The sequence below is a fragment of the Callospermophilus lateralis genome, chromosome 18 (assembly GCF_048772815.1).
Source record: "Callospermophilus lateralis isolate mCalLat2 chromosome 18, mCalLat2.hap1, whole genome shotgun sequence".
NCBI classification, from domain to species: domain Eukaryota; kingdom Metazoa; phylum Chordata; class Mammalia; order Rodentia; family Sciuridae; genus Callospermophilus; species Callospermophilus lateralis.
The window spans coordinates 51,395,347-51,410,447 of NC_135322.1; the positions used below are offsets into that span (position 1 = coordinate 51,395,347).

The 15,101-nt window shown below is 41.6% G+C and overlaps 1 protein-coding gene across 2 annotated transcripts; it reads right to left on the minus strand.

Annotated features, from left to right (window-relative positions):
• Positions 1-291: 291 nt before the first annotated feature.
• Nqo1 (NAD(P)H quinone dehydrogenase 1) lies at positions 292-14,732 on the minus strand. 2 transcript variants are annotated; one of them, XM_076838434.1, is made up of 6 exons: positions 14,613-14,732; positions 6,371-6,535; positions 6,128-6,258; positions 4,051-4,164; positions 3,221-3,322; positions 292-2,202 (listed from the first exon to the last, which is right to left on the minus strand). In XM_076838434.1, exons 1-6 carry the CDS (start codon positions 14,617-14,619, stop codon positions 1,897-1,899), a joined length of 825 nt encoding a protein of 274 aa, XP_076694549.1. In that variant the 5' UTR covers positions 14,620-14,732; the 3' UTR covers positions 292-1,896. The 2 variants fall into 2 exon arrangements, with proteins under 2 accessions (XP_076694549.1, XP_076694547.1); XM_076838432.1 differs by having other exon boundaries at positions 6,371-6,538.
• Between the last annotated feature and the right edge of the window lie 369 nt (positions 14,733-15,101).

A 15,101-nucleotide genomic window follows, 5' to 3' on the forward strand; every position in this document is an offset into this window, starting at 1 on the left:
AGGTTGTTCCATGGCCTTTCAGTGTGAAGCATCCCTGCTGTAATTTCTTGTTGAACCCTCTCACATCCCATCTTCCAGTAGATTTCACGTTGGCCTGGATATCTCTAATATTATCTTCACTGGTACCAGTAAGTATGTTTTATTAAAAAAAAAAAAAAAGTCTCTTTTGTAAAAATGAATTTTATTGATTTAATTTAGAACATTCAGAAATTTACACAAAATTGCAGTGATGAGGAAAGCAATGGAAAACAATTTCACACTAAAACACATAGCCATCTGGCATTGTGGATGTTGTTGAGGAGCAGACATCCAGTGGTAGTCTGCATCTGGTGAAGGAATTTCTCCTGATCCGTCCCCATGACATCATTTCCTTACCAGGTCAGCCCTTATTTCCTGTTTTCAGGCCACCTGCTTTTGCATCATTTCTCTTTATTTTTCTTGCAGTGCACCACAAGAGGGCAGCCTTTTATCATATTTGACTTTGAGTTGTGCCAACAATAGGAAGAGATGCATTTCAATCATTTAAATGGGAAGTTTATTATACCTAAATCTGGGGCTGGGAACATAGTTTGGTAGAACACTTGCTGCTTAATATGCATATGGCCCTGGGTTCGATCCCCAACACCAAAAAATAAATAAATTCTACACCAAAATTATTCATCAAAGTTAATAACTCTAGGCCTACAACTCTAGCCCAAAAGTCCTGGATAAAAACATCTTTAGTAGGTGTGGGGGTGCATTTTTCTTGTAATCCCAGCTACTGAGGAAGCTGAAGCAGGATAATTGTAAGTTCAAGGCCAACCTCAGCAATTTAGTAAGACCTTGTCTCTAAATAAAAAATAAAAAGGGCTGGGGAGGACTACAGTTATAGTTCAGTGGTGAAACACTTACTTAGCATGTGTGAGGCACTGGGTCTGATCCTCAGCACCACATAAAAATAAATAAAGGTACTGTGTCAATCTACAACTAAAAAGAAAATTTTTAAAGAAGAGGGGGTGGCCAGGATGTAGCTCAGTGGTAAGCATCCCTGGGTTCAATCCCCAGTGCCAAGACAAAACAAAACAAAAAATATCCTTCAAAAGAAAGTCATAATTTTAGCAATGACAGAAAATAACCTTTTGGAAGTCTAAAAGATCAGAAATAAAATTTTGGTCTTTTTTGGTTTTGTTTTGTTTTGTTTTTGTGGAAGGCTACTGTTAACTATTGAAGGTACTATTTTCTTTTTTAAATTCACTCAGAGTAGGTGTAGGTTGTGAAAATGCTGATTTCTGCAAACACTGAATTAGAAGATTGATGTAAAGAAGAGACTTTTATTAACTACTCATTTCAACCAATCTGTGTACTATATATAAACAGAAGCTGAAGGAAGAGTAATACATGAGGTGCATTAGTCACTGTGAAGTAACTGAAACCAATATGTATCATAAACAGGCTAATGCTAACTAGTAAGCAAGTTCAGTCCCTTAGGCTACAGGGATTCAGTCACTTGTTTCTCTAAGCAATTCCCTTTTGCCATAAACCACAGAGGTAATTAAAAGAAAGTTATCTTTAGAGAATTGGATGTTATCTAGCCATTTAGCCCTTTAAAAGGGAATTAAATTGTGTATATGACCTTAAAGAATATTTTCTAGTATCTACCATCTATCTATACTTTTCTCTCTACATTCCAAGTGGCTTCTGGCACTTAATCATATTTTGCTTATATGTCATGATAGCAACCATTAAGAATCAATTGCATATAATAGAAAAATGATCCAAAAAATATATAAATGCAGTCTATTTATTCTCCTTTTCATTCTTTGTGGGGAAAAAAAGAGGAAAATATAAATCTTAAAAACTAAAGCAATCCATGAAACAAAAAGAAAAGAAATCCTAGAAATCAAGTCTTATTGAATCTTATTTTCTGGCTTTGATCTGGTTGTCAGTTGGAATGGACTTGCCCAGGTGATGGCCCACAGAAAGGCCAAATTTCTTGTTTTTCTGCTCATCTTGAACCTCTTTTTTCAATAAAAATCCTGTCTGGAAGTCCAGGTCAAAGAGGCTGCTTGGAGCGAAATACAGTGGTGTTTCATCCCAAATGTTCTCCAGGCGTTTCTTCCATCCTTCCAGGACCTGAGTTCGGGCATCTGATGGAAGGTGCCCAATGCTATATGTCAGTTGTGGTTCTAAGACTTGGAAGCCACAAAAATGCAGAGTACCACTCTGGGGAAACATGAAACACAGAGGTAAGTAACAGACCAATTCTATGCAGTTTGTACAATAAAAACAAAAAACAATAAAAACAAAAACACCAAACTTTGGTCTGGGCTTCCCAGTGAGACTTCAGTAAGGAGGTCAGAGGTGCCCTGGAGAATTATAATTATATTCTCACCTTCTTCCCTCCCTACCTAGGTGTTACCTATCTGAGCCTATTCACCTATGCTCTTTAAAAGAATAAAACCTTGAAAGTGTGCCAACCTGGATCCTCTGCCAAAAGTGCCGGAAATTCTATTACATTAGGGAGAGTTTCAGCTTCTTGGCTGCTGACTCTTGCCGATGTGCATTTCTCCACCTCTCCGCAAACAAGATGGGTAGTAATAAATTATCTTCCAGGTGGTCACTTCACTTGCTCTCCTCTCCACCCCTTTTCTTAGAATAGATTACCTTGAGAATCCAGTGATACCAAAAAGCCACCTCAGGCTTCAGTTTTATTTATCTCTAAAACAGGCTAGTCTGAATCCTTTCTTAAATTGTCCTAGGCTCTTTTAGTTTGTGAGACTGTAGAAGAAACTTGGAGAAGGCCAGGAAGATTAGAGAGAGATGTGAGTCATCCAGAGAGAACTGGGGTTCTGGGCTCGGCCCATGTGCACTAGCTTGGTTAGGAGAGAATGATGTTTGATCATGTGTGTACAAGCTATAAACGCAGGTGCCTGGAAAGTCAGGTAAGTTCCTAAAGGGAACTGCCAGCAGTTCTCAATCACTGCCATTACTTTTTCTTTCTTTTCTTTTTTTTTTTTTTTAAGATGGGTCTCACTGTATTGTCTAGCTGGCCTTGAACTTGAGATCCTCCTTCTTGGGCCTCCTGAATAGCTGGATGACAGGCATACACCATGACATATGGCTATTACTATACTTTTATCTCCACACCTCATATCTATCTTCAGCTACTATCTGGAGGCTTTGGAACCCATGGAAAGCTCCATTAATGAATTCCCCTGAAGGTTCATTGGGAACAAAGTACCTGAATTGGCCAGAGAATGATGTTCATGTCCCCGTGGACACCATGAAGGGAGTACATGGAGCCACTACCACCAGTGGTGATGGAAAGGATGGCCTTCTTATTCTGTGAAACAAAGAAAACAAGCTCGTCACCCCTCCTCTGTTTGGTCACAGTAAATGAATGAGACAGCCCTAGGGAAGGGGCCACACGGGCCCACCCTGTTCATGGTGTGTACTCTTTCATACTTTGGCTCCTCTGACCCCCCCCCCCCAGCATGACTCTGTAGAAGGTCCAGCCTAGATGGTCTACAGACAGATAACCAGGGCAAGCCAAGGGTTTCCCCCACCTTCATGTGACCATAGGTTAAAGCTGTCAGTAGTCACCAAAATCTGTGTTGGCTGCCTCAGTGGAGTTATTTGTTGTTTTTAATCTGTCTCCCTACAGTGCTGGGCATGGATTAGGATAAGATCTTTCACATAAAAATATCAAAATATTTCTTGTGCAGTATTTGGGTCTCCAAAAGAAGACAAACATTATTTACTCATTTTTACAGTACTAGGGATTGCACCCAGAGCCTCACACATGCTAGGCAAGTAGCTCTACCACTGAGTCACTTCCCTAGACACTCGCCCCCAATTTTGGTTTTATTTAATCCCCTAAACTCTCTTTTTTTCTGGAATATTTTAAAACAAATTTCAAACATCGTATCGTTTCATCATAAAAGCCTAGTCATGCATCTCTCCCAAAGGACCTAGAGCCTGACCTTAGTGTCTGGTTGTACTTAGAGTTTTGCCTCAGGATAGAATCCACCCAGAATCCAGCTATTAGAAAACTCAGAACCATTCACCTACCCGGAAAGGCCCCTTGTCATACATGGCAGCGTATGTGTAGGCAAACTCTCCTACCAACACTCGCTCAAACCAGCCTTTCAGTATGGCAGGGACTCCAAACCACTGCAGGGGAAACTGGGGAACAGAAGACATTAAAGAGGTCAAACCAGGTTCCACACAGAAGAAATCTCAAGAGTGCTGGCTTTTGTCATTTCCTCTGGAGGAGTTAGCACATTTAAGAAAAGAGAAAATTGGCAGGGTTCAGTGGTGCATGCTTGTAGGTCAGGAGGCTAATGTGGGAGGACTACTTGAGCTAGGGAGTTAGAGGCCAGCCTGGACAATACAGTGAGACCCCTGTCACAAAACAAATAAATACTTAAAAATAAATACATATGGTAGCAGGAAACTCATAGAATAACAAGAAAATTGTTGTCCTTGCTCAGCCAACTTGGCATTATGGTTTCTGCTTAAAAATGTAAATATTGGCTGGATCTGAATAAAGCCATATGCAAATAAGATTTTTGTGAAATCACACTTGGCAGCAAACTCTAAATAGCAAGGATTTCAGACAAGATTTGTTTCAATATGTGATGCCTAAATCAGTATTTCCCCAAGAATTTACACTAATAGGTGTAGTACCAAAAATATGACTGTTCCTTGTGCACATCTACATAAAATCCTATCATTTAGAATAAACAAAACCACTAAAATAATTTTTTTAAAAGGAGAAATACTTATATATTCCTTACTCTGCTTTTGTCAGGGCAAGAAGTCAGATAAGCCAGGCAGTGTGGTGGTGCACATCTGAAATCCCAGTAACTCAGGTTGAGGCAGGAGAATTACAAGTTCAAGGCCAGTCTCAGCAACTTAGTAATACCCTCTCTCAAAATAAAAAAGAAAAAGGGCTGAGGGTGTAGCCCAATGGCAAAGTGCCCCTGGGTTTAATCCCCAGTACCTTAAAAAAAAAAAAAAAAAGGCTGCTAGCCGGGCGCAGTGGCACACACCTGTAATCCTAGCAGCTTGGGAGGCTGAGACAGGAGGATTGTGAGTTCAAAGCCAGCCTCAGCAAAAAGTGAGGCTTGCTGTCCCTAAATAAAATACAAAATAGGGCTGGGGTGTGGCTTAGTGGTTGAGTGCCCCTGAGTTCAATCCTCAGTCCGCACCCCCCAAAAAAAAGACTGCCATAGTATACTGATTTTGCCAGAATAAGACTTTACCTGATATCTTTCATAAAACTGTTATAATACACAAATCTGCAGTATTTACATTACCCTCAGTGCTATTTGGTAGTTTGGACTCTAAGGTTTGGTTGTTTCACAGTGACTGAATCACTGTGAAAACTAAGCCAGTACCACCTTCCTTGTGAGGTTTCCAGAGCCAGGTACTCTCCATACTCAGTATCAAAGGGCAGGTAGGAATTGGTAACAGCAAAGTCATTGAAACGGAGTCTGGCTTACAGGGAAGGACAGGATGACAGGATGGACACACCATCCAGTGTTGTCTGCTAAACAATGAGATGGCTTTGGGGAGAAGAAAAGCCACAGTGTGCTGCAGGATCTCATCCAGCAGGGCCAGAGCTGGGACACTGCACCAGCAGAGAAGTCACCAGGCAACCTGTTTGGGATTCTCATGAAGGGATGGGAGAATTGCAATTTAGGGAGAGTCCATCAGGAACCACTAAATGAAGGGAAGATTAGGTATATTGGAGAAAACAAATGGAAGGTTTATCTGTTGTTATCACATTCTCAAGTGCAAACAGCAATACAGCCAGGTTCACAGTATCTGTGGATCTGTGTTATATAGCACCTATAAAGCAATCACCTTTATTCACAGAGAATGCAGCAAAGTGGGGTAAGTGACTGTTCGATTTTCCACAGCTAATTAAGTGACAGGTCTAGGAAAAGATAAAAGTGTCACTACCCATGCTAGGCAAGTGTTCTAACTCCAGCCCTTTTTATTTTGTTTCAATGGGGTCTCACTGAGTTCCCCACACTGGACTCAAACTTGGATTCTCCTACCTCAGCCTCCTGAGTAGCTGGGATTACAGATGTGCACTGCTGTGCCCAACTATGCTTCTGATGTCCTGTCCCTACTATACCTGAAATATCACAAGGTCAGCAGCTTCCAGCTTCTTTTGTTCAGCCACAATATCTGGGCTCAGGCAGCCTTCTTTATACGCTAGACAAGATTCGACAGTGTACTGGAATTTCTCGGGGTCCTTAAGTTTACCTGCCAAGAGGAACAAGAGAGGCTGAGGCCAGAGGGGCCAAGGCTGGTCCAGGGAGTCCACAGGCAAATGGTTTCATAAAGAACTAATTAAAGGGGGAGGGGTAGCTCCTACCTGTGATGTCCTTTCTGGAAATGATGGGATTGAAGTTCATGGCATAGAGGTCGGACTCGGCCACCTCCCATCCATTCCTTTTTAGAACCTCTGCAGCAGCCTCTTTCATGGCGTAGTTGAAGGATGTCCTCTCGGAGTGGGCCAGTACAATCAGGGCTCTTCTGACTACTTAAGACACACACACAAGGCATTACTGGGTAAGTATCCCTTATCTGAAATGCTTGTTTCGGATTTCAGAGTTTTTCAGGTTCTGGAATATTTGCTTAGACTTTATTAGTTGGACACCCTTCCCCCAATTTAGAAATCCAGAAGGCTCCAAAACCCAAGGCTTTTTGAACATCATGTTGGCCCTCAAAAACAAAGTTTCAGATTTTGGAGCATTTCTGTTTTCAGATTTTAATTAGATATGCTCCACCTGTACCAACCAGCAAAGCCTGAACTGTAGGGGAGCAGGGGACCATAAAGGAAGAGGTCATTAGGTTATTACTCTCCATCTCAGTCTGAGATGGAGAGTAATTTATGAAAGAGGTTTATTCAGCTCACAGTTCTAGAGGCTGGGAGGCCGAGGGGCTGCATCTATTGCAGGCCTTTTTGCTGGCAGGAACTCTCTACGGAGTCCTAAAATGGTGCAGGGCAATGCATGACAAGACAGAGCCAAATTGGCTTTTATAGTGGACACATAGTAATCCATTAATCCACTGATTCATTAGTCCATGAATGGCTTAATCTACTGTGAGGACAGACGCCTCATGACCCAACCACCTGGCCAAAGTTCCACCTGGTTCCACCACTTAATACATTATGATGAGGATTAAATTTCAATATGAGTCTTGGTGAGAACATTCAAATTACAGTACCACCCCCTGCAGCCAGAAATAAAAGTAGCAGCAAATGGGGCGAGGGGTGTAGCTCAGGAGAGTGTGTGTGTGTATACCATGTCTGGGACCCGAGTTCAATGCCCAGAAGAAAAAAATAAAACATCAACAATAGCAACAACAGGGCTGGGGTCGTGGCGCAGCAGAAGAGCACTTGCCTAGCAAGTGCGAGGCCCTGGGTTCGATCCTCAGCACCACATAAAAATACATAAAATAAAGGTATTGTGTCCAACTACAACTAAAAAATAAATAAACAAATACTACTAAAGGAGGCATTTTGATTCAGTGAGAAATCAGCAGCTGATTTAATAAATAAATAAATGATGTTGGTGCCCTGAAAACTAATGTAGATGTTAGAAGTCCGTAGAGTGATTACCCTTGTCAGCAGGCAGTGATAGAAGGGCACAGTGGGAATTCCAGGGTGCTGGTGACATTCTTTTTTTTTTTTTTTTTTTTTTTTGGTATTGGGGTTGAACTCAGGGGCACTCCACCACTGAGTCACATCCCCAGACCTATTCTGTATTTTATTTAGATACAGGGTCTCACTGATATGCTTAGCGCCTTGCTTTTGCTGAGGCTGACTTTGAACTCGCCATCCTCCTGTCAGCCTCCCGAGCCACTGGGATTACAGGCATGCACCACCTCGTCCGGCTTCTATTTCTTGATCTAGGTGCTGAATAAGTGAAAGTTCACTTAGTATTTGCCTACTTTTTTTTTTTTTTTTTTGTGGGGAGCAAAACTAGGGTCTTTTTTTGCTAAATAAGCTCTCTACCACTGAACCACATCCCCTTCCCCAATAAAATAGTTTTGTTACCTCATAAACTTACTGAATTCAGCAATAATTTCAGGTGGATTGAAGCGCTAAATGTTTTTTTTTTTTTTAATTTGTTTGTTTATTTATTTATTTTGTTTGTTTTTGGTACCAGGGATTGAATACAGGATTGCTTAACTAATAAACAAACAAACAAACAAACAATAACAAAAAAACAATGACTAAAGGAGGCATTTTGATTCAGTGAGAAATCAGCAGCTGATTTAATAATAAATCTGAGCCACATACTCAGTGGCCTCCCCGCCTTGCACCACACCCCCCTCCCCAGCTTTTTAAAAAAAATTTTTGGAGACAGGGTCTCTCTAAGTTGCTTGGGGATTCACTAAGTTGTTGAGGCTGGCTTTGGACTTGCAATCCTCCTGCCTCACTCAGATTCCTGTGTTGCTGGGATCACAGGCATATGCCATTGTGCACAGCTTAGAGCTCTAAATGTTTTTAAATAAAACTGTTAAAATAGTGGAGAAGGAAAGGGAGAATTTGTATAACCTCAGAGCACAGTTTTAAAGAAAGACTAGAAATTCAGAAGCCATGAAGAAAAAGTTTGACAGGGAAAGCCTCATAAAAATAAAAAAATGGGTTAGCAGAAGGCACCAGAAACAAAGTCAATAGAAGAAAACAGCAATTCTTATCTCAAGGAGTTAAACTCCCAAAGACTAAACAAAAAAAAGAGAGATGATGCCAGAGAAAAGTGGGTCAAGGATATGAACAGTCATTCACAGAGGAAAAGCAAATGGCAATAAACAAATGAAAAGCTGCTCTGTCTGGCCTGCCAAGAAAAGCCAATCAAAATGAGATATATTTACCCAAGATGCTGGCAAAAAAAAAAATAGAAGAAGAAGAAGAAATTAAGACAAATAAGATTGAGGGCTATTAAGATTGTAGGAAAACTAGCACATTCCTGGTGAGAAAATGAGTTACCTCAACCTTTTGGAAAAATAATCAGGCTGAATCTAGCTCACCAAGGATGTATGTATACTACATCATTGTTTTTATTGGCAAAAACTGAATATAACCTGGATGTCTATAAGGGGGACATTTGAATAAACTGTGGCTATATCTATATTACAGAATATTTTGCTGGTAATGAGAAATCCAGGGCACGGTGGCACACACCTGTAATCCCAGCAGCTGGGGAGGCTGAGGCAGGAGGACTGCAAGTTCAAAGCCAGCCTCAGCAACCCTAAGCAACTCAGTAAGACCCTGTTTCTAAATAAAAAATTTAAAAGGCTGGAGATGTGCTTCAGTGATTGAGCCCCACTGTGTTCCATCCCCAGTACCAAAAAAAAAAAAAAAAAAAAAGAGAGAGGCATTGGGGGTGCAACTCAGTGGTAGAGTGCTTGCCTAGTATGCGCAAGACCCTGGGTTCAATCCCCATGAACCACTAAAAAAGAAGAAAAAAAGGAACGCAGAAAGATATCCAGAATACAGTATTAACATAAAAAATCAAGTTAATGTGAATCTTTTATTTAAAAGAAAAAGAGAAGGGAGGAAAACCACTCATGTATGTGGATTTGTAGTATGTTGGTAAGAGGGGAAGTTGTCAGTTATCACAACTTGCCATGGTTAGAATGGTCTCCTCCAAAATTCAGGTGTTGCCAATGTTGGAATTTTAAGAGGTGAGGCCTCTAAGAGGTGATTGGGCCAAGAGGGCTCCTTCCTGTCCATGGGACTAGCCTTGATAAAGGAGATTTCGGGCAGCTGCTTGGTCAGCTTGCTTTTCTACTGCTTTCCACCATGTGAGGACACAACGTTACTCTCTTCTGGAAGGATGTGGCTCTTACCAGACAACTAAACCTGACTGCACCTTAACCTTGAACTTCCCAGCCTCCAGAACTGTGAGAAATAAATTTCTGCTTTTTTTTTTATAATTTAGCCAGTCTCAGGTATTCTGTTCTGGCTGCAGAAAATGGACCAAGGACACAACCATATGAGGTAGACAGAATTAGTATCCCCATGTTATGGATGAGAAAATAATCTAGTTACTCAAGTTTAGGGCTGGGTACGAAGCTTTGAGGTAGAGTACTTGCCTATCATGCATGAGGCCCTGTGTTCCATCCCCAGAAAATAAAAGAAAAAAAATTAAGTTTATAAAGTAAATGAGGTAAACTTGGATTAGCTTAAAAAATAAAAATATATTGGGTGGGGTTGTGGCTCTGTGGTAGAGCACTTGCAATGCACGTGTGAGGCACTGGGTTCGATCCTCAGCACCATATAAAATTAAATAAATTAATTAATTAAATAAAGGTATTGTGTCCATCTACAATTAAAAATATTTTTAAAAAATAAATAAATATATAGCTGGTGTGGTGGTGCATGCCTGTAATCCCAGCAGCTGGGAGGGCTGAGACAGGAGGATTGTAAGTTCAAAGCCAGCCTCAGCAATGACAAGGCGCTAAGCAATTCAGTGAGACCCTGTCTCTAATAAAATATAAGAAAGGGCTGGGGATGTGGCTGAGAGGTTGAGTGCCCCTGAGTTCAATCCCTGGTACCAAAAATAATAAATAAATAAAAATAGAAATCTAAACACAAGTAGTACCAATGTGTGGGGCATCAGGAGAATACCAAAGAAAGGAATTTTATTACCACAATTGCTCTGAATAACCTGGGCCACTACTTCATGCCCTACTGATTCATACAAGTGGTAACTTTAGATGGAACTAGGCGAGAAAGCATCTGCAACTCGTTGTACTGCTTGAAAAACTAGAAATAACTAAATAACTAGAAAGGAATGTTTAAGCTTTCAGTTTTATTCCTGCTTTAATTGTTAACCACACTTGGCATGGGAGGCACCTCCCAGATTAAGTTCAGTAAAGACTTCGGGGCCCAGGTGCCAAACATGAAGATTTCCAAGCTTGGTCCTGAGATTTCACTGTTTAGGATTCAGTGGAATATGCATTTAGCATTTTTTTTAATGCTATAGAAGAGATTTATCTGCTTTGGACAGCCTGGGAAAAGGAACCTCTGAGAATGTCTCAACAAATTCCAACCCCCTGTCTTTTCCGTTCATGGATTTAACATTACTGGGAGAAATGGGATCACATTAAGCTAAAACGTGCATTTTCTTTTTGATTTACCTTTGCATTCATCTTATCAATGCTTACTAAACATTGCTTTGTCAGCTTTTATTCTGTTGACTTCTTATTGACATTAAGCACTTCCTGAGTAGGAAAACAAAGTTGCTTCACAAAAAATAATCAAGTCAAGATATCCATCTCTTACTCTTCCTAGGAGCTCGCCACCTAAGAGCTACAGGCATGCCTGCAACCTTAAAAAATTTTAAAGAATAAGGCAAGTACCAGGTACAGTGACACATGCCTGTAGTCCCAGCACTCAGGAAGCTGCAGAAGCATCTCTTGAACCCAGGCGTTCAAGACCAGCCTGGGCAACATAGCAAAACACCATCTCAAAACCAACCAACTGACAAAGTAAGTCAAGAAACAAATTGGAATAAATAAATCCTAAAAAAAGTACAGTTCTTGGAATACATAGATTCCCCAAAGAAATTCCATAGAAAAGGGGTCAGTGGTTCTGAATAGGTAACTAAGGGACCATTAATTTGCAATAACACAATCATCAGAAGTAAAGAGTAAATCAGGTTATAACTAATTAGAACAAATTAAAAAAAAAAAAAAAGAATAAAACAGGAGATTTACTATGTGCTTTCCCTCTGAGTCCCCACATGCCCAGCACCTAGCACATCCTTATTATTAAGCTCTGTCCTTACACTACAAAATCTTGGTCTCTATGAAATATATACTGGTTCATCCTGACTTCTCCATGGGCCATGAAAACCCTCGTTCCTTCTCCTCTACCTGTCTTTTATTTCCACCCTAAGCCAATACCAGTCAACTTTTCTTTCTGCCCCTGAAATGATAATGTTCTCACAACCAATCTCTCTGCCTCTCCTTACTTAATTATTGTGCACCTGCTAAGCACCAGGCATGTTACAGACAGCTGGGATACAATAGTATTCCAAATAGATGGAAATCCTTCTCTTCATAGAGCTTAAATTCTGGTGGCAAAAGTTATCTGGACTGTCCCCGTGGGAGCTGAACTCTGTTATCATCTATTTCTCTAACATTCCTGCTGGTACACTGTCTTGACCCTCAAGGCAATCTGAAATCTAGAGCTTTTACTAATCTTCTAAATCCAATTATATTCTCAAACTGCATGGTTTCCTTAATGATCAACACAACAGAACTTGTTTGTTTTTGTTTTTGGGTACCAGGGATTTAACTCAGGGGCACTCAAACACTGAGCCACATCTTCTGCCCTATTTTGTATTGAGACAGTGTCTCACTGAGTTGCTTAGCACCTCGCTTTTGCTGAGGCTGGCTTTGAACTCGTGATCCTCCTGCCTCAGCCTCCAGAGCTGCTGGGATTATAGGCATGTGCCACGACAACACAACAGAACTTAATAGCAAGAAAAGTGGCAGAGAAGGAACGAGATTGTAGTTAATTATTTGAATGGAGAGGATTGTTGCCAGGGAAAGATTCATTACCTACATTTTTTTTTTCAGGAAGAATAGCAATTTTTAAAAACCTACTAGAAATGTAATAAGGCCAGATCCTCAAATCAGTTTTGGGCATTTTGCACCTGCTCTCCCTCATTTGACTCCTGGAAAGAATGTGGGTGTGAATCTGATAACTTGTTTCAAACAAATGCTCTGTATACTTGGTCAACTTCAAGATTTAGTTCGCTGGGTAAAGCTAAAACCAGTTATACAAGATCCAAATCTTCCCATTTCCCTTCCCCCTCTTTTTGTGTTTGTTATACATATAGAACATACTATAGGACTGAAAAATCAGAAAATAGTTCTTGCTCTATTTGGAGGAGGGGCTGTCTGGGTCTTAGGGCAGCTGAAGAATAAAGTACAGTAGAGCCCCCTAATCCATGGTTTTACTTTCTGTGCTCTTGGTCAACTGAGGTCCAAAAGTGTTAAATGGAAAATTCCAGAAATAAATAGCATAGGTTTTAAGTAACTTTTATTAGAGCATATTGTTCTATTTTATTAATAGTTATTGCTCTGAGCCAGGCATGGTGGCAAATGCCTATGATCCCAGCTGCTCCAGAGGCTGAGGCAGAGATTGTGTGCAAATTCAAAGCCAGCCTCAGCAAAAGCAAGGCACTAAGCAACTCAGTGAGACCCTGTCTCTAAATAAAATCCAAAATAGGACTGGGGATGTGGCTCAGTGGTTGAGTACCGATGAGTTCAATCCCTGGTACAAAAAAAAAAAAAAAAAAGTTATTGCTGTGTTCTTTTATGGTACCTACTTTATAAAATAAGCCTTATCATAGGTATAGAGGTATAGGAAAAATAAAAAACAGTATACACAGGGTTCTGTGCTGTCTGTGGTTTCAAGCATCTCTGGGAGTCTTGAATGTTCCCACAAATCGGAGGAGGGCTACTATAGAGAGAAACATTGACTAACACTTACACTGGAAGTCTTATCAGCCTTTAAAAGCCCTGCCCTGCTGACCCTCCCAGCAATGCAAGGTGTGGCTTCCAACCAGCAGCTCAGCCCTTTTTGTAGAAATTCTCACAACTGTAGATTGTCAACTGCACTGACAATCTCCTCCCCACTTACTTTTAGCAAGGTGAGATTCAGTGAATTCATGTGTCTTTAGAGGCAGCATTAGATTCAGAGAAAGAAATTATAAAAAGGTGGAGTATGCTCCACTTGAGGAAATACTTTCTAAATAAATCCTAGTGCTGTCCATTCTCTGAAGGAGGTCCTCTAGCAGTCACTGGAGGTGTCACAGCTGGTCAAGGATGCATTAGAGGCCAGTCAGCCTACCAGACAGAATTGTGGTGACCTCCAAGGACCCCCAGTGATTGCAAGATAGGGAAACTATCACTAAGATGGACCCAATACCAAATCAGTTTTGCCCAGTCCAAGAGTTATATTGGAAAGTGTCTCTGGGGCCTTGCAGCCAGGAGTTGGGTCTGGTTTCTGTCAAACCAAAGGCAGCCAGAAAGCTGCTTTCCTAGCTCCAGTCCCCCAGTTGCTAGATTTCCCTCCAGAAACTAGGCATCCAAACTTTTTAAAATAAATCGCTCCTCCCCCCCCCCCGCCCCCCCACGGGCTTGGGACAGGGTCTTGCTAAATTACCAAGGCTGGCTTCAAACTTGTGATCCTGATGTTTAGGCTCCAGAATACCTGGGATTACAGAGGCACACCATCATGCCTGGTACCTATTTGTATTGTAAATGTCAACAACGTATTCCACCAGGTCAGATGAGGGTAGGCATTGGGCCAGATGTGGCCTCTGACGGTCAGTTTCCGACTTATGCATTGACTGGAATTTTTGCTACCTAGTCTCAGAAGTGAAAGTGGGCTGAAGGATGATCCAAGAGTCTGGGGTAGTAACAGAAGCTCCCCTTTACCAAACTGGTCAAGGTGCGTCCCGGGACTCTATCTCTTCCCCTTTTTTGGTTTGAGTCAAGGAACAAAACTCAAAGCCAAACCCCTGCATCCTCCTTCAGAGGAACTGTGATAAGAGACATATGTTCTCCTAGTGGGCTGCACTCACCCTCCATAGCTCCCACAGTGCTAGCAGTCCCGAGTGCTGATTGGCTGGGATGCTGGTTGCTAGGGCGACCTCTGGGGCTGGGCAAAGAAGTCCAAAGGCTGTGTGAGCTCCGACTTGGGAGATACTCCAAGTGCTAGTCACCGAGAGCACTCGCTGGTTTATATCCCGTCTGGCCCAGCCCAGGATGACCAGTGAGGGCGGGGCCAGACAACTGCACCCCGAGGCCCTGGGCCAGGACGCCAGCTCTGAGATACAGCAAGTTACGGGAATCTGGAATCCAATAGCGGCCCCTGGATGTGGAAGTCAAAAAGGTTCCCCTTGGGGCCAAGGGAGTCTGAAGGATGTGTGTGGGTGTGGGAGGCAGGTTCATCCACACCACATTCTAGGACCCCTGAGGATGCAATAAGGAAAATTTCCCATGGGGGTCCTGCCTCTGTTAGATATTTGGGTCTGGCCCCTCCCAGTCACAGAAAAAGACCCTTGGCACCC